At 34.8% G+C, this 20771-nt stretch overlaps 1 protein-coding gene across 5 annotated transcripts in view; it reads left to right on the top strand.

Annotated features, from left to right (window-relative positions):
- The window catches only part of LOC125660038 (slit homolog 2 protein-like), a 66279-nt gene that overhangs the window by 23663 nt on the left and 21845 nt on the right, over positions 1–20771 (top strand). For 3 of the 5 annotated variants that reach the window (XM_056149717.1, XM_056149716.1, XM_056149718.1), the window contains exons 2-5: positions 2218–2289; positions 3254–3325; positions 11677–11748; positions 19197–19268. In XM_056149717.1, coding sequence (XP_056005692.1) covers positions 2218–2289; positions 3254–3325; positions 11677–11748; positions 19197–19268 — 288 coding nt within the window. The remainder of the gene's footprint in view (positions 1–2217; positions 2290–3253; positions 3326–11676; positions 11749–19196; positions 19269–20771) is intronic. The other 2 variants (XM_056149719.1, XM_056149720.1) reach the window with 2 other exon arrangements.

Below are 20771 nucleotides of genomic sequence, written 5' to 3'. Positions count from 1 at the left end.
TTTTGGAAAGTGTATTTTTGATTTATACATTGAAGTAGAATTAGGAAATTAAATAGAAATACTGGGGTTGCAACGCTTGTTATTTAGCTACAGTGTTCTAAACATGACCCTTTTGCACTTAAAATTTATTGAATTAAACTTGATTTGCCTGTTGGTGTCAACACAACATAAGCAACACAAATCAATCATTACATGAAAGGCGAAGATAACGAACAGTGATCAATCTCAGAACTTCTATAAGCAATACAAAATAGATACTTGGACAAACACGGACCCCTGGACACACAATAAAATATATACATAATTATGTCTTTTAACAGTACAGATAAAAAAAAACAATACTAGTAACATAAATCAATAATGGCCTTTTTGCACTTGATATACGGAAAACTTCATGATATCAAAATTGAGAGCTAAAAGGACATATAAGGAGTAATGTCAATTTCTAAAATTTTACATAATTTTCAAAGTCTGGTCATACAATTTAAAATGGAACTACACAAAGTGGAGGTTAGAGATAAAAAAATTTAATTAATGGCGAAAATACTGCATATTTATACAAAATTTCGAGTAAATTAATGTAGACTTCTTAAACAATCAGTATTCTGTTTGAAAGAAATATATCAACCAAATTTAATGAATTACAACATTTGAACTAGTACCAAGTCTCAACTACTTGTATCATAGATTATAAAACTGAAATACACGTATAGGAGATGAAAATCGGAAGATATATTGGATGAAACAGAAACTGGAATATCACGCAGATTTAGAACGTTTTGGTTAATCAGTCCTTCCACCACAAAATATACACCCTGTATAATCCTTTCAAAATTTGAATTGATACAATTTTTTTTCAACTGGATAGGGTTCAGTGATAGATGTGTAATATGTTTGAACCAATGGGATCAGTGAATACTTAGTTGTAGCATCCTGTGTAGTTGTGCTCAAAGGATCAGGAGCTAACTTCCTTGAATTACAAATACGGGTAAAAATCATTTGCGATACTTTTCAAAGTTGGACATTACCTGCACATTTTAATCAAACAAAAAATCATGTTCTGTAACACGATAACATGGATTGTACTATTCCTTCGAAACATAAGTAAAGGTCGATATTCACACTCAGAAAGCTAGGTCTATTTTCTACCTGTTCAAAATAATATTTCAGGGTGAAATTTAAGTTCAAAGGGACTAGTTGTTTTCATGACGGTAAGGATATATATATTCCCAATTATTGTTCGATCGAGAATTATTTTAGTTCATATAAGTGCAGACTTATATGATACAATTGTAGGTTTATTTCTTCTTTGTGGACATAATTGTCAACACTACTGCAATGAAATCGCTGGTCAGAGCTAGATATGAATTCATTTAAGAGTTTTAGCCATCAAATTATATATTTGATCTATGAATATTCTGATGTAAGTTTCCTTTTACTTTTACACAGGCGTTACTCTCTACGTTTTGTCCTCGTTATAACAAACGATGCTTTCACTTTGGAGTTATTAATGACTATACAGAGACAAAACACTGAACGCTGAACCCACTTTGAGCGCAGGGTGAACACACGATGAACACTTTGTGAACATCAATCGCGAGCGGTGAACGGTGAACACAAAACTATGAACGGTGAACGCGCGCTGACCGAATGGTGAGTGAACAGAAAACAATGAGGAAGTAGAACATTTCAGGAAAACGTTTTCTCCAATGAGGTCCGATTTAACTGATTCTGAGATTTGCACACTCGACATCTAAACATATTGTGTTAACTTTGAAATTCCCACGTAGATTAAGTTATTGTTGGGATGTTATTGAGGTGGGGGTTTTTTTTTTATCTGATATTACATTAGGATAGTACCTTATTTATGTTTTGATATCGTTACTGAATGATGTTTGAATCTTGAGGTCCTAATAAAAGAAATAATACAGTTGTGGGTGTGTAAAATATCTTATAAAAGGTTGTATAATACTTGATACACCCAATACATTCCAAATCAAATACGGTACTTTCTTGTTTATCATGGGTATTTTACCCTAAGATCTTTAGAAGTCTTAATCATCTTCGACTTGAAACACTGAAGTACAAATCTAATAAAGTGCTTGATTTCAGTGAGCGTTTAATTATCTCTTTGTAGTACTTGACTATTTGCAGACGTACTGTAGAACTTTGTGTGATGTCACAGTAGTGTCACGTCATATTTGTTTTCTTTTTCAGACATCTGTATAATAACCAATTAACAACGATAGGAAATGGTGCTTTTGAGGGTCTGTCAAATCTACAGACACTGTAAGTCTCTACATGTTTATGATTATTACATGCTTATTCTATACTAATATTCGGACAAATGATACTCATTGAATGCAAATAAAGACAACAGTTGGTTTCTGTTCATCAACATAGTTCATCATCATTAGTGTAGAATCAAGTAGCGTTTGTAATGGTGCATATGAAATAGAGGTATTTCTAACCTTTTTGATAAGCTTCAACATAGCTTAATTTCATATCACATTGATGGGAGATAGAAGTGAGTTGCGCTCCCCTGTTTCCCGCTAGGCGGCTACACTTGTCCCGGTCCATGAACATCTTGTTTATATTGGGTGTGAGATAACGGTGTAATTAATATCAATATTTTCTCCGCTTATAATTTCAATCGGTGCAGTAGGCTTTAGCGAAAGAAAAATTGAAGAAGTACAAATATGGTTAATGAGTTTAGTTTCAGTCAGTAAAGTATAATATATATAACGCAATGATGTTGTAATAAAATTAATTTCTTCAAATTGCTGATTTCCTTCGGACTATGAAAATATTACTTGTTAACACAACCTCGTGCACTGGCCGAGAAACCATGCTATCGACTGCTGTGAGATCGTTTTTTAAAGGTACCTAGTTTCTTGACTTTATGTTTTTGGTAAAGTGCATAAATGAAACCGTGTTTGTATTTCAATAGATACGTGTAAATTATAGCGAAAAGGATTATGCCAGATACTAAAGTAAGGGGGAGAAGTCTCACAAAAAAGTGGAGGACTGGCTATATAGTGAGACTTCTCCGGGAGAAGGCTTCCTATAAAGCCAAACTTCCGGGGAAAACCTCACTACATAAGACAGGCATATGTACATGCATAATTTGGTATGCGTGTTTCTTACAAGATATTCAGTGTACAATTAGTACATTGCAAAACAAGGACATAAACGTTACATACAACTTTGTGTGAAGTCACAGTAGTCACAGGTCATACGTTTTCTTTTTCAGATATCTTTTTAGTAACCAATTAACAACGATAGGAAATGGTGCTTTTGAGGGTCTGTCAAATCTACAGACACTGTAAGTCTCCACATGTTTATGATTATTACATGCTTATTATATACTAATATTCGGACAAATGATACTCATTGAATGCAAATAAAGACAACAGTTGGTTTCTGTTCATCAACATAGTTCATCATCATTAGTGTAAAATCAAGTAGCGTTTGTATTGGTGCATATGAAATAGAGGTATTTCTAACCTTTTTGATAAGCTTCAACATAGCTTAATTTCATATCACATTGATGGGAGATAGAAGTGAGTTGCGCTCCCCTGTTTCCCGCTAGGCGGCTACACTTGTCCCGGTCCATGAACATCTTGTTTATATTGGGTGTGAGATAACGGTGTAATTAATATCAATCTTTTCTCCGCTTATATTTTCAATCGGTGCAGTAGGCTTTGCGAAAGAAAAATTGAAGAAGTACAAATATGGTTAATGAGTTTAGTTTCAGTCAGTAAAGTATAATATATATAACGCAATGATGTTGTAATAAAATTAATTTCTTCAAATTGCTGATTTCCTTCGGATATCAAAAGAGTCACTGACAAGTTAAATATGAGAATATTAGTTCTTAACACAACCTCGTGCACTGCCTCAGAAGCCATGCTATCGACTGCTATAAAATAGTTTTTTTTTAAAGGTACCTAATTTCCGGACTTTATGTTTTGGTAAAGAGCATAAATGAAACCGTGCTGATACGTGTAAATTATAGCGAAAAGGACTATTCCAGATACTAAAGTAAGGGGGAAAAGCCTCACAATAAAGGGGGAAGACTGGCTATATAATGACCCGTGGAAGTCTGTCTATATAGGGAAACGTCCCCGGGAGAAGGCTTCCTACATAGCCAAACTTCCGGGGGAAACCTCACTATATAACCAGACTTCCGGGGGAAACCTCACTATATAACCAGACTTCCAGGGGAAACCTCACTATATAACCAGACTTCCGGGGGAAACCTCACTATATAGCGAGACTTCCGGGGGAAACCTCACTATATAGCCAGACTTCCGGGGGAAACCTCACTATATAGCCAGACTTCCGGGGAAAACCTCACTATATAACCAGACTTCCGGGGGAAACTCACTATATAGCCAGACTTCCGGGGGAAACCTCACTACATAACCAGACTTCCGGGGGAAACCTCATTATATAACCAGACTTCCGGGGGAGACCTCACTATATAACCAGACTTCCGGGGGAAATCTCACTATATAACACAGGTATATGCACATGCAAAATTTGGTATGAGTGTTTCTTACAAGATATTCACTGTACAATTATTCAAACAAAAAGATAAAAAATATATTAAGCATACGATTGATCAAACAGTAATCAATAATAAGAAAAATAATAACTGGATAATTCAGGAAGTTGTTTAGCATCTGTAACGACGATTATCCATACTGACAGTGTGAAATGTTGAGATGTGGCTCCTAGTCATTCCCTGTTGACGTATTCTAACATACATACTTACAGTTTAACCTTGTCAGTTAGTATTGTTTCCTATCTTAAAGAATTAAAACTACCTGTCAGTATTGTTTCCTATCTTAATGAATTAAAACTACCTGTCAGTATTGTTTCCGATCTTAATGAATTAAAACTACCTGTCAGTATTGTTTCCAATCTTAATGAATTAAAACTCCCTGTCAGTATTGTTTCCTATCTTAATGAATTAAAACTACCTGTCAGTATTGTTTCCTATCTTAAAGAATTAAAACTACCTCTACACTTTAATGCTTTTCATTTTTAATGAAAAATGCGGCTTGATTATGAATATTTTTTGTGCTATCGTATTATTTTAGAAGAAAAAGAATGTCAACGACTTGCTCAAGACTATCTGCATTGAATCCATTTCTTGTAATTCTCCGGCTGTTTGTACAAGCTTTGAAAAACTCCTCGATTGTTGACTCCATAACAAAATAAACCGGAATCGGGATGCTACACAGTTTCAATTATTCATTCAGTCTAAACAAAGCATAGTGCAAATATCATTTGTATATTGATCATGAAAGGCTAGTAAATTTAACATCAATACACGCAGCAGAAACTAAATGTCACATACAGATACATGAGCACATGGGAAAGTAAAGAAATGATTGGTGACATATTCTATAATATTTAAAACTTTTTTATGTTTCCGTGATAAATCAAGAATATCTTGAGATCTTGAGAAATGATACGTTTAGACTTTCACATGTTATTGAATTTTTTCGTATGCATGATTATATCTAGCAACAACCACGCTCGCTAGGTGGCGCGTCATGTTCTATTTTTATTTCTACAGGAAAAGTGGGACGAGGTTCCACCCTATATTTTACGGGCTAGTATGGATAAACCTAGAGCCTACGAATGATGCGAAGTTGATCGTTTGGATCTAAAATAGCTATATTTAGCGTATCTCACGTGATTACACACATTCCAGAAAATCCCTTTGAGATTGAAGCGATTAAACAGAGCGAGTATATGTAAACATTTACTTAACGGTGAAATACGCAACAAAGAGTGACATATTAATACATTTTATGCATAAATAAATTATACTGAGGTCAAACATGGACGATAATTGCCCGTGTTCATATAGTATTTGATTGATTTAGATATCCAAGGAAAGATAACTCCCATTATTAACGTACTCACAACGTACCGGTGGTATACAATAATACAATGTTTATACATTTCTGAATGATGAGTGAATCTTTATTTTCATCAGAATGTTTTCCATCACACTCACAGACCAGGTCCCCATACCCCTACCAGTGTCAATCTGTGACTGATAGCAGTGCGGTATTTAATTTGATATAGTCTAGAGGTTCTTCCTCACTGAATTAGCTGGATTTTTAACGTTTAAAGAAAAGTGGGGTATGGACTGGGGGGTTAAAAATGCTATTTGCCAAATTTTCAACAATATTAATTACAAGGCAAGACAAAAGGGGTCATAAGCTACAGATGATGCAATTTTCACTTGCAAGTTGCACTGCCACCAGTTACACTTAATTAGTGACTTACTTACAGATGAATAAAGTAACTTACAAATATTTTATTTATTTATTTATCTATCATTTCATTTTTTTTTTAATATCATGGTTTGTACTTGAAGAGTCATCGCAATAAAGGGACATTAATTATTAGTGTTACAAAAAAATCTGATCATGCAGTTTTTCAATTTCTGAATTTTTAAAAAAATAAAAATAAATAAATAATTCTGATACCACTCAGCCCCCTGACTGGTCAGAGTTCTGCTTCTGTCAGTTCTGATGCAACTAGCTCAGCCCCCAGACTGGCCAGAGAGTCCACTGTTTCGGTAAATTCTGATAATGATGCAACTCAGCCCCCCCCCACCCCCCCACCCCCCGACAGCTCTACCAGAAGTTCTCGGAAAAGACTTGCTGATGTTAAATAAATCAGTTTTCCTATTAATTTTACTTTTGCTCCTGTTCATCAGTTCATTAGGCTATGGCCCAATCTGATTAAATTTAAGATCGTTGATCCACTCCGTATTCCTCTTCCTTTCCTGTATCTGTGAAGTCCAGAGGTGGGATATATTCCAAAACAACTAAAAATGTTCATGGAACAATTCAGTATTAATTGTTTTCCTTTTCTGTTGTATGCCTTATTTCAAGAAATAACTTTCAGGTCACTTTTTAATGTGAAATGGAACATTTTCAATTTTTGACAACCTGACGGTAGGGGTGTTTAAGACACTATACCTCATTTTCTGTAAGGAAGTGGAGTAAAAGGAATTCAGAATTGGATTCAGCATACTCAAAATTGGTAATTACACCTGCTTTTTATTGTTTTGGGTAATGGTGTTTCAAGAAATAAAGTTGGGTCACTTTTTGATGCGAAATGAAACATTTTCCGTTTTAGGCAACCTGACGGTAGGGGTGTTTAAGACACTATACCTCATTTTCTATAAGAAATTGGAGTAAAAGGAATCCAGATTTGAAATCAGCATACTCAAAATTGGTAATTACACCTGATTTTTATTGTTTTGGGTAATTTTTAAAAAATGGGTGGTGGTTGTTATTATATCCAATATATGTGAAAAAGAACAGTCTAGTACTTAACACTTTCGTGGCATCCAGAATTTACAGTTGTACATGAATGGCTTCAAAATACGAGCTTGGTCGTTTGGGATACGTCATGTAAACACCCAAAAAGGGTCAAGATAGATGTAACAAAAAACAGACGGTGTACGTACCCCGTATCAACGGTGGGAAGAGACTTGTAAACAGTATGAAAGAATAGTCCTAATGCACGCTCCGAGGTTATGTCATGTCAAAGGTCAATCGTGATAGATTGTACATCCGGGCCCTCGCTCTGTAGTAAACATCGAGTCAACTAAAAAAGACACTTGTCTGTAAAAACACGTCAATTTTTAATCAACAAAAGTTTAAACGATCAGTATTTGTAAGGTCTAAGTATGCGGCTAGCAATCGGAACAGAATTTGATTAAGGTACATTCAATATCATTTTTATATCTTTCTTAATTGTGTGCCACCCACACCAACATTGTCGTTATATCTCATTGCTTATTACACCGTGTTTCACCGTGAATGTATATATATATATATATATATATATATATATATATATATCCTAAGTAGGACACTGTGTATCTTTAATTAAATTGGTAACCATATTTCAGCATTGTTGTTCTCTAGAGTTTTTTCTGTGGAGAGGGGGGGGGGAGGTATACCAACAAGGAGTACAGTATGTGTTATATACTTTGGAGTGGTGACAAAAGTGAGTATTTGTTTTTATTTTTTCCATTGTATATTTAATTGATATCCAACTTTTTTTCCAAAATTTAATCTGGTGTCACTTGGTTCAATTTTGAGGAAATTTACAAATGGATGCAGAATTTCTTGCACTTAATGGACATGTAATTTTTCATCTTGCCATTTCAGAAATGAATTTATATTGATTTAGCATGACATTTTTCGGCTGTGAAGATATATAGTAGTGACGATTTCTGAAATTTTATACTTGCGTTTTAAATGTCATTTCTTATTATAGCTGGTCTGAAAATTATTTCAATATTATGACAAGAAAGTGTAAGGAATTCTGCAAGTCAATAAAAAAATTCCCTCAATTCAATATTAGACCAAAAGTGACATCAAGAACAGTTTTTGAAAAAAGTTGGATTTCAATAAAATAATGAGTATATAGGGAAACTAAAACTCATTTTGACACCACTCTGTATACTGTACAGTAAAGTTCTCTGATAAAAAAAAATGGAATGGAGGATCCGTTTTTTATCAGAGAGCAATAGTCCTGATTAGAAGTACTTTAATTAAGGTAAGAATTTCAGATGGTCATCACTGATTCTTATCATTTGCTTGCAAAATATAATGTTAGATCTCTTGATGGTAAGAAATGCATAATTTTTGACAGTTCTTACTTTTTCCATTCCTTTCATTTTTTTTATTGTTTGGTTTTGTGTGCGTGCAAGTTTGCAATTTTTATCAACACATTTAGAAGTAAATTCTTTCACAAATATGCCCGGGAGACACTGTGTCAGTGGATGTAATAATGGTGACCATAAATTGAAAAAGAATGCTGGGGCGGAAGGACCAGTGACAAAAATATACCTTACATTCTGGATTTATGGATCTTTTAGAGCTATTTGACTGTATAATGACAGACCAACCTTTTAGCACATTATTCCAAGATTTCACACTTCTTCATGCCACTTTGTTGACCCCTCCTGTAAGGCATTTGGGTAAGTTACCTCAGTTGTATTAGCTGTAACAACATGGCGATCTCGGATGTGCAATAAGACAATTAGATTTTGTGTCGTGAATTATATCACAAGTACAGAGACATGAGACATTCGTGTAACCATAGACTGTAATTAGATATACAATATTTATCTATCCTTGATACAGATTAAAATATCTATTGTACTGTACTGCGTGTAGAATGTTTAAAGGATTCATTAATTGTGAGGTCAATATGAAAAAGAAAGCGTAAAGGAAAACAATAAATTTGTATTTTTGAGACAAATACTACAAGTGTCTAATTCGACGAAAGCTATGAATATGTTTATTCACAATGCTTAAAGAGGTTCGCACCTGAGCTTTGGAGTAATGTCAATTTTTGGAAAGTGTATTTTTGATTTATACATTGAAGTAGAATTAGGAAATTAAATAGAAATACTGGGGTTGCAACGCTTGTTATTTAGCTACAGTGTTCTAAACATGACCCTTTTGCACTTAAAATTTATTCAATTAAACTTGATTTGCCTGTTGGTGTCAACACAACATAAGCAACACAAATCAATCATTACATCAATCTGACTAAAGTACAGACCTATAGGTCTGTACTTTAGTCAGATTGTCATTACATGAAAGGCGAAGATAACGAACAGTGATCAATCTCAGAACTTCTATAAGCAATACAAAATAGATACTTGGACAAACACGGACCCCTGGACACACAATAAAATATATACATAATTATGTCTTTTAACAGTACAGATAAAAAAAACAATACTAGTAACATAAATCAATAATGGCCTTATTGCACTTGATATACGGAAAACTTCATGATATCAAAATTGAGAGCTAAAAGGACATATAAGGAGTAATGTCAATTTCTAAAATTTTACATAATTTTCAAAGTCTGGTCATACAATTTAAAATGGAACTACACAAAGTGGAGGTTAGAGATCAATTTTTTTAATTAATGGCGAACATACTGCATATTTATACAAAATTTCGAGTAAATTAATGTAGACTTCTTAAACAATCAGTATTCTGTTTGAAAGAAATATATCAACCAAATTTAATGAATTACAACATTTGAACTAGTACCAAGTCTCAACTACTTGTATCATAGATTATAAAACTGAAATACACGTATAGGAGATGAAAATCGGAAGATATATTGGATGAAACAGAAACTGGAATATCACGCAGATTTAGAACTTTTTGGTTAATCAGTCCTTCCACCACAAAATATACACCCTGTATAATCCTTTCAAAATTTGAATTGATACAATTTTTTTTCAACTGGATAGGGTTCAGTGATAGATGTGTAATATGTTTGAACCAATGGGATCAGTGAATACTTAGTTGTAGCATCCTGTGTAGTTGTGCTCAAAGGATCAGGAGCTAACTTCCTTGAATTACAAATACGGGTAAAAATCATTTGCGATACTTTTCAAAGTTGGACATTACCTGCACATTTTAATCAAACAAAAAATCATGTTCTGTAACACGATAACATGGGTTGTACTATTCTCACGAAACATAAGTAAAGGTCGATATTCAAACTCAGAAAGCTAGGTCTATTTTCTCTCTGTTCAAAATAATGTTTCAGGGTGAAATTTAAGTTCAAAGGGACTAGTTGTTTTCATGACGGTGAGGATATATATATTCCCAATTATTGTTCGATCGAGAATTATTTTAGTTCATATAAGTGCAGACTTACATGAAACAATTGTAGGTTTATTTCTTCTTTGTGGACATAATTGTCAACACTACTGCAATGAAATCGTTCGTCAGAGCTAGATATGAATTCATTTAAGAGTTTTAGCCATCAAATTATATATTTGATCTATGAATATTCTGATGTAAGCTTCCTTCTACTTTTACACAGGCGTTACCCTCTACGTTTTGTCCTCGTTATAACAAACGATGCTTTCACTTTGAAGTTATTAATGACTATACAGAGACAAAAGATTGAACGCTGAACCCACCTTGAGCGCAGGGTGAACACACGTTGAACACTTTGTGAACATCAAACGCGAGCTGTTGGTGAACGGTGAACACAAAACTATGAACGGTGAACGCGCGCTGACCGAATGGTGAGTGAACGGGAAAAAATAAGAAAGTAGAACGTTTCAGGAAAACATTTTCTCCAATGAGGTCCTATGTAGCTGATTATGAGCTTTGCACACTCGACATCTAAACATATTGTGTTAACTTTGAAATTCCCACGTAGATGAAGTCATTTTTGGGATGTTATTGAGGTGGTTTTTTATCTGATAATACATTAGGATAGTACCTTATTTATGTTTTGATGTCGTTACTGAATGATGTTTGAATCCTGAGGTCCTAATAAAAGAAATGATACAGTTGTGGGTATGTAAAATATCTTATAAAAGGTTGTATAATACTTGATACACCCAATACATTCCAAATCAAATACGGTACTTTCTTGTTTATCATGGGTATTTTACCCTAAGATCTTTAGAAATCTTAATCATCTACGACTTGAAATACTGAAGTACAAATCTAATAAAGTGCTTGATTTCAGTGAGCGTTTACTTTTCTCTTTGTAGTACTTGACTATTTGTAGACGTACTTTAGAACTTTGTGTGATGTCACAGTAGTGTCACGTCATATTTGTTTTCTTTTTCAGAATTCTGGGTTATAACCAATTAACAACGATAGAAAATGGTGCTTTTGAGGGTCTGTCAAATCTACAGGAACTGTAAGTCTCTTCATGTTTATGATTATTACATGCTTATTCTATACTAATATTCGGACATATGATACTCATTGAATGCAAATAAAAACAGTTGGTTTCTGTTCATCAACATAGTTCATCATCGTTAGTGTAGAATCAAGTAGCGTTTGTATTGGTGCATATGAAATAGAGGTATTTCTAACCTTTTTGATAAGCTTCAACATAGCTTAATTTCATATCACATTGATGGGAGATAGAAGTGAGTTGCGCTCCCCTGTTTCCCGCTAGGCGGCTACACTTGTCCCGGTCCATGAACATCTTGTTTATATTGGGTGTGAGATAACGGTGTAATTAATATCAATATTTTCTCCGCTTATGTTTTCAATCGGTGCAGTAGGCTTTAGCGAAAGAAAAATTGAAGAAGTACAAATATGGTTAATGAGTTTAAATTCAGTCAGTAAAGTAAAATATATATAACGCAATGATGTTGTAATAAAATGAATTTCTTCAAATTGCTGATTTCCTTCGGACTATGAAAATATTACTTGTTAACACAACCTCGTGCACTGGCCGAGAAACCATGCTATCGACTGCTGTAAGATCGTTTTTTAAAGGTACCTAGTTTCCTGACTTTATGTTTTGGTAAAGTGCATAAATGAAACCGTGCTTGTATTTCGATAGATACGTGTAAATTATAGCGAAAAGGACTATTCCAGATACTAAAGTAAGGAGGAGAAGTCGGTACTGACTAAAACCCGGTCTCGGTCCCGGTCTTCGGTCTCGGTCCCTAGTGTAGCGATCTAAGTGAGCGGATCTCAGGATCTGGTTTTAATCAGATTGGTTCGGGATTAAATTAACTTCAATGACACCAAGCTCTAGATAGCTGTAGTAAGTAAAAGTCATAACTTTTAAGAAAATGAAAAGAAAAGAAAAGTCTTGAAATAGTGAAAAGCTTTTTAAATACTATTTTACGAAATGGAGTAAGGTCTACACTACTATGCCAGCTGGTTCTTTGCCTTGTAAAGTTCATTTTCTATACAATGATACCTTTAAAAGCACTGGAGCAGGTCTACTATCAACGGTGATAGGCTGGTCGGTCTTCTTTTTGCTGTTTATTCACAGAAATGAACCACTTTAAAATATTCTTGATAGATTTGCTGTTTCCACGTAGGGAAACGTCCCCGGAAGAAGGCTTCCTACATAGCCAGACTTCCAGGGGAAACCTCACTATATAACCAGACTTCCGGGGGAAACCTCACTATATAGACAGACTTCCGGGGATAACCTAACTATATAACCATACTTCCGGGGGAAACCTCACTATATAGCCAGACTTCCGGGGGAACCTCACTATATAACCAGACTTCCGGGGGAAACCTCACTATATAGCCAGACTTCCGGGGATAACCTCACTATATAGCCAGACTTCCGGTGGAAACCTCACTATATAACCAGACTTCCGGGGGAAACCTCACTATATAACCAGACTTCCGGGGGAAACTCACTATATAGCCAGACATCCGGGGGAAACCTCACTATATAACCAGACTTCCTGGGGAAACTCACTATATAACCAGACTTCCGGGGGAAACTCACTATATAGCCAGACTTCCGGGGGAAACCTCACTATATAGACAGACTTCCGGGGGAAACCTCACTATATAGCCAGACTTCCGGGGGAAACCTCACTATATAACCAGACTTCCGGGGGAAACTCACTATATAACCAGACTTCCGGGGGAAACTCACTATATAACCAGACTTCCGGGGGAAACCTCACTATATAACCAGACTTCCGGGGGAAACCTCACTATATAGCCAGACTTCCGGGGGAAACCTCACTATATAACCAGACTTCCGGGGGAAACTCACTATATAACCAGACTTCCGGGGGAAACCTCACTATATAACCAGACTTCCGGGGGAAACCTCACTATATAGCCAGACTTCCGGGGGAAACCTCACTATATAACCAGACTTCCGGGGGAAACTCACTATATAGCCAGACTTCCGGGGAAAACCTCACTATATAGCCAGACTTCCGGGGGAAACTCACTATATAGCCAGACTTCCGGGGGAAACCTCACTACATAACCAGACTTCCGGGGGAAACCTCACTATACAACCAGACTTCCGGGGAAAACCTCACTATATAACACAGGTATATGCACATGCAAAATTTGGTATGAGTGTTTCTTACAAGATATTCACTGTACAATTATTCAAACAAAAAGATAAAAAATATATTAAGCATACGATTGATCAAACAGTAATCAATAATAAGAAAAATAATAACTGGATAATTCAGGAAGTTGTTTAGCATCTGTAACGACGATTATCCATACTGACAGTGTGAAATGTTGAGATGTGGCTCCTAGTCATTCCCTGTTGACGTATTCTAACATACATACTTACAGTTTAACCTTGTCAGTTAGTATTGTTTCCTATCTTAAAGAATTGAAACTACCTGTCAGTATTGTTTCCTATCTTAATGAATTAAAACTACCTGTCAGTATTGTTTCCTATCTTAATGAATTAAAACTCTCTGTCAGTATTGTTTCCTATCTTAATGAATTAAAACTACCTGTCAGTATTGTTTCCTATCTTAAAGAATTAAAACTACCTCTACACTTTAATACATTTTCATTTTTAATGAAAAATGCGGCTTGATTATGAATATTTTTTGTGCTATCGTATTATTTTAGAAGAAAAAGAATGTCAACGACTTGCTCAAGAATATCTGCATTGAATCCATTTCTTGTAATTCTCCGACTGTCTGTGCAAGCTTTGAAAAACTCCTCGGTTGTTGACTCCATAACAAAATAAACCGGAATCGGGATGCTACACAGTTTCAATTATTCACTCAGTCTAAACAAAGCATAGTGCAAATATCATTTGTATATTGATCATGAAAATCTAGTAAATTTAACATCAATACACGCAGCAGAAACTAAATGTCACATACAGATACATGAGCACATGGGAAAGTAAAGAAATGATTGGTGACATATTCTATAATATTTAAAACTTTTTTATGTTTCCGTGATAAATCAAGAATATAGGGTTGTCATCTTGGTACATTTTTGGATCTTGAGAAATGATACGTTTAGACTTTCACATGTTAATGAATTTTTTCGTATGCATGATTATATCCAATGTATGTGAAAAAGAACAGTCTAGTACTTAACACTTTCGTGGCATCCAGAATTTACAGTTGTACATAAATGGCTTCAAAATACGAGCTTGGTCGTTTGGGATACGTCATGTAAACACCCAAAAAGGGTCAAGATAGACGTAACAAACAACAGGCGGTGTACGTACCCCGTATCAACGGTGGGAAGAGACTTGTAAACAGTATGAAAGAATAGTCCTAATGCACGCTCCGACGTTATGTCATGTCAAAGGTCAATCGGGGATAGATTGTACCTCCGGGCCCTCGCTCTGTAGTAAACATCGAGTCAAACTGAAAAAAACCACTTGTCTGTAAAAACACGTCAATTTTAAATCAACAAAGTTTAAACGATCAGTATTTGTAAGGTCTAAGTATGTGGCTAGAGATCGGAGCAGAATTTGATTAAGTTACATTCAATATCATTTTTATATCTTTCTTAATTGTGTGCCACCCACACCAACATTGTCGTGATATCTCATTGCTTATCACACCGTGTTTCACCGTGAAGGTATATATATATATATATATATTGTATATATATATATATATATATATATATATATATATATATAATCCTAAGTAGGACACTGTGTATCTTTAATTAAATTGGTAACCATATTTCAGCATTGTTGTTCTCTAGAGGGTTTTTTCTGTGAAGAACGGCGTGGACGGGGGTATACCAACAAGGAGTACAGTATATGTTATATACTTTGGAGTGGTGACAAAAGTGAATATTTGTTTTTATTTTTTCCATTGTATATTTAATTGATATCCAACTTTTTTTCCAAAATTTAATCTGGTGTCACTTTTGGTTCAATTTTGAGGAAATTTACAAATGGATGCAGAATTTCTTGCACTTCATGGACATGTAATTTTTCATCTATCCATTTCAGAAATGAGTTTATATTGATTTAGCATGACATTTTTCGGCTGTGAATATATATAGTAGTGACGATTTCTGAAATTTTATACTTGCGTTTTAAATGTCATTTCTTATTATAGCTGGTCTGAAAATTATTTCAATATTATGACAAGAAAGTGTAAGGAATTCTGCAAGTCAATAAAAAAATTCCCTCAATTCAATATTAGACCAAAAGTGACATCAAGAACAGTTTTTGAAAAAAGTTGGATTTCAATAAAATAATGAGTATATAGGGAAAATAAAACTCATTTTGACACCACTCTGTATACTGTACAGTAAAGTTCTCTGATAAAAAAAAATGGAATGGAGGACCCTTTTATTATCAGAGAGCAATAGTCCTGATTAGAAGTACTTTAATTAAGGTAAGAATTTCAGATGGTCATCACTGATTATTATCATTTGCTTGCAAAATATAATGTTAGATCTCTTGATGGTAAGAAATGCATAATTTTTGACAGTTCTTACTTTTTCCATTCCTTTCATTTTTTTATTGTTTGGTTTTGTGTGCGTGCAAGTTTGCAATTTTTATCAACACATTTAGAAGTAAATTCTTTCACAAATATGCCCGGGAGACACTGCGTCAGTGGATGTAATAATGATGACCATAAATTGAAAAAGAATGCTGGGGCGGAAGGACCAGTGACAAAAATATACCTTACATTCTGGATTTATGGATCTTTTAGAGCCATTTGACTGTATAATGACAGACCAACCTTTTAGCACATTATTCCAAGATTTCACACTTCTTCATGCCACTTTGTTGACCCCTCCTGTCAGGCACTTGGGTAAGTTACCTCAGTTGTATTAGCTGTAACAACATGGCGATCTCGGATGTGCAATAGGACAATTAGATTTTGTGTCGTGAATTATATCACAAGTACAGAGACATGAGACATTCGTGTAACCATAGACTGTAATTAGATATACAATATTTATCTATCCTTGATACAGATTAAAATATCTATTGTACTGTACTGCGTGTAGAATGTTTAAAGGATTCATTAATTGTGAGGTCAATATGAAAAAGAAAGCGTAAAGGAAAACAATAAATTTGTATTTTTGAGACAAATACTACAAGTGTCTAATTCGACGAAAGCTATGAATATGTTTATTCACAATGCTTAAAGAGGTTCGCACCTGAGCTTTGGAGTAATGTCAATTTTTGGAAAGTGTATTTTTGATTTATACATTGAAGTAGAATTAGGAAATTAAATAGAAATACTGGGGTTGCAACGCTTGTTATTTAGCTACAGTGTTCTAAACATGACCCTTTTGCACTTACAATTTATTGAATTAAACTTGATTTGCCTGTTGGTGTCAACACAACATAAGCAACACAAATCAATCATTACATGAAAGGCGAAGATAACGAACAGTGATCAATCTCAGAACTTCTATAAGCAATACAAAATAGATACTTGGACAAACACGGACCCCTGAACACACAATAAAATAAATACATAATTATGTCTTTTAACAGTACAGATAAAAAAAAAAACAATACTAATAACATAAATCAATAATGGCCTTTTTGCACTTGATATACGGAAAACTTCATGATATCAAAATTGAGAGCTAAAAGGACATATAAGGAGTAATGTCAATTTCTAAAATTTTACATAATTTTCAAAGTCTGGTCATACAATTTAAAATGGATCTACACAAAGTGGAGGTTAGAGATCAATTTTTTTAATTAATGGCGAAAATACTGCATATTTATACAAAATTTCGAGTAAATTAATGTAGACTTCTTAAACAATCAGTATTCTGTTTGAAAGAAATATATCAACCAAATTTAATGAATTACAACATTTGAACTAGTACCAAGTCTCAACTACTTGTATCATAGATTATAAAACTGAAATACACGTATAGGAGATGAAAATCGGAAGATATATTGGATGAAACAGAAACTGGAATATCACGCAGATTTAGAACTTTTTGGTTAATCAGTCCTTCCGCCACAAAATATACACCCTGCATAACCCTTTCAAAATTTGAATTGATACAAATTTTTTTCAACTGGATAGGGTTCAGTGATAGATGTGTGATATGTTTGCACCAATGGGATCAGTGAATACTTGGTTGTAGCATCCTGTGCAGTTGTGCTCAAAAGCTCAGGAGCTAACTTCCTTGAATTACAAATACAGGGGTAAAAATCATTTGCGATACTTTTCAAAGTTGGACATTACCTGCACATTTTAATCAAACAAAAAATCATGTTCTGTAACACGATAACATGGATTGTACTATTCTCACGAAACATAAGTAAAGGTCGATATTCAAACTCAGAAAGCTAGGTCTATTTTCTCTCTGTTCAAAATAATGTTTCAGGGTGAAATTTAAGTTCAAAGGGACTAGTTGTTTTCATGACGGTGAGGATATATATATTCCCAATTATTGTTCGATCGAGAATTATTTTAGTTCATATAAGTGCAGACTTACATGAAACAATTGTAGGTTTATTTCTTCTTTGTGGACATAATTGTCAACACTACTGCAATGAAATCGTTCGTCAGAGCTAGATATGAATTCATTTAAGAGTTTTAGCCATCAAATTATATATTTGATCTATGAATATTCTGATGTAAGCTTCCTTCTACTTTTACACAGGCGTTACCCTCTACGTTTTGTCCTCGTTATAACAAACGATGCTTTCACTTTGAAGTTATTAATGACTATACAGAGACAAAAGATTGAACGCTGAACCCACCTTGAGCGCAGGGTGAACACACGTTGAACACTTTGTGAACATCAAACGCGAGCTGTTGGTGAACGGTGAACACAAAACTATGAACGGTGAACGCGCGCTGACCGAATGGTGAGTGAACGGGAAAAAATGAGAAAGTAGAACGTTTCAGGAAAACATTTTCTCCAATGAGGTCCTATGTAGCTGATTCTGAGATTTGCACACTCGACATCTAAACATATTGTGTTAACTTTGAAATTCCCACGTAGATGAAGTCATTTTTGGGATGTTATTGAGGTGGTTTTTTATCTGATAATACATTAGGATAGTACCTTATTTATGTTTTGATGTCGTTACTGAATGATGTTTGAATCCTGAGGTCCTAATAAAAGAAATGATACAGTTGTGGGTGTGTAAAATATCTTATAAAAGGTTGTATAATATTTGATACACCCAATACATTCCAAATCAAATACGGTACTTTCTTGTTTATCTTGGGTATTTTACCCTAAGATCTTTAGAAATCTTAATCATCTTCGACTTGAAATACTGAAGTACAAATCTAATAAAGTGCTTGATTTCAGTGAGCGTTTAATTATCTCTTTGTAGTACTTGACTATTTGTAGACGTACTGTAGAACTTTGTGTGATGTCACAGTAGTGTCACGTCATATTTGTTTTCTTTTTCAGAAATCTGGGTTATAACCAATTAACAACGATAGAAAATGGTGCTTTTGAGGGTCTGTCAAATCTACAGACACTGTAAGTCTCCACATGTTTATGATTATTACATGCTTATGCTATACTAATATTCGGACATATGATACTCATTGAATGCAAATAAAGACAACAGTTGGTTTCTGTTCATCAACATAGTTCATCATCATTAGTGTAGAATCAAGTAGCGTTTGTATTGCTGCATATGAAATAGAGGTATTTCTAACCTTTTTAATAAGCTTCAACATAGCTTAATTTCATATCACATTGATGGGAGATAGAAGTGAGTTGCGCTCCCCTGTTTCCCGCTAGGCGGCTACACTTGTCCCGGTCCATGAACATCTTGTTTATATTGGGTGTGAGATAACGGTGTAATTAATATCAATATTTTCTCCGCTTATATAATCAATCGGTGCAGTAGGCTTTGCGAAAGAAAAATTGAAGAAGTACAAATATGGTTAATGAGTTTAGTTTCAGTCAGTAAAGTATAATATATATAACGCACTGATGTTGTAATAAAATTAATTTCTTCAAATTGCTGATTTCCTTCGGATATCAAAAGAGTCACTGACAAGTTAGATATGAGAATATTAGTTCTTAACACAACCTCGTGCACTGGCCGAGAAGCCATGCTATCGACTGCTATAAAATCGGTTTTTTTTAAAGGTACCTAATTTCCGGACTTTATGTTTTGGTAAAGAGCATAAATGAAACCGTGCTGATACGTGTAAATTATAGCGAAAAGGACTATTCCAGATACTAAAGTAAGGGGGAAAAGCCTCACAATAAAGGGGGAAGACTGGCTATATAATGACCCGTGGAAGTCTGTCTATATAGGGAAACGTCCCCGGAAGAAGGCTTCCTACATAGACAGACTTCCAGGGAAACCTCACTATATAGCCAGACTTCCGGGGGAAACCTCACTATATAGCCAGACTTCCGGGGGAAACCTCACTATATAGCCAGACTTCCGGGGGAAACCTCACTATACAGCCAGACTTCCGGGGGAAACCTCACTATATAACCAGACTTCCGGGGGAAACCTCACTATATAGCGAGACTTCCGGGGGAAACCTCACTATATAGCCAGACTTCCGGGGGAAACCTCACTATATAGCCAGACTTCCGGGGAAAACCTCACTATATAGCCAGACTTCCGGGGGAAACTCACTATATAGCCAGACTTCCGGGGGAAACCTCACTACATAACCAGACTTCCGGGGGAAACCTCATTATATAACCAGACTTCCGGGGGAGACCTCACTATATAACCAGACTTCCGGGGGAAATCTCACTATATAACACAGGTATATGCACATGCAAAATTTGGTATGAGTGTTTCTTACAAGATATTCACTGTACACTTATTCAAACAAAAAGATAAAAAATATATTAAGCATACGATTGATCAAACAGTAATCAATAATAAGAAAAATAATAACTGGATAATTCAGGAAGTTGTTTAGCATCTGTAACGACGATTATCCATACTGACAGTGTGAAATGTTGAGATGTGGCTCCTAGTCATTCCCTGTTGACGTATTCTAA

This window comes from Ostrea edulis, chromosome 9 (genome assembly GCF_947568905.1).
Source record: "Ostrea edulis chromosome 9, xbOstEdul1.1, whole genome shotgun sequence".
Taxonomy (NCBI): Eukaryota; Metazoa; Mollusca; class Bivalvia; order Ostreida; family Ostreidae; genus Ostrea; species Ostrea edulis.
The sequence above is the reverse complement of the archived record's forward strand: the minus strand, read 5'-3'. Positions and strand labels throughout refer to the sequence as shown.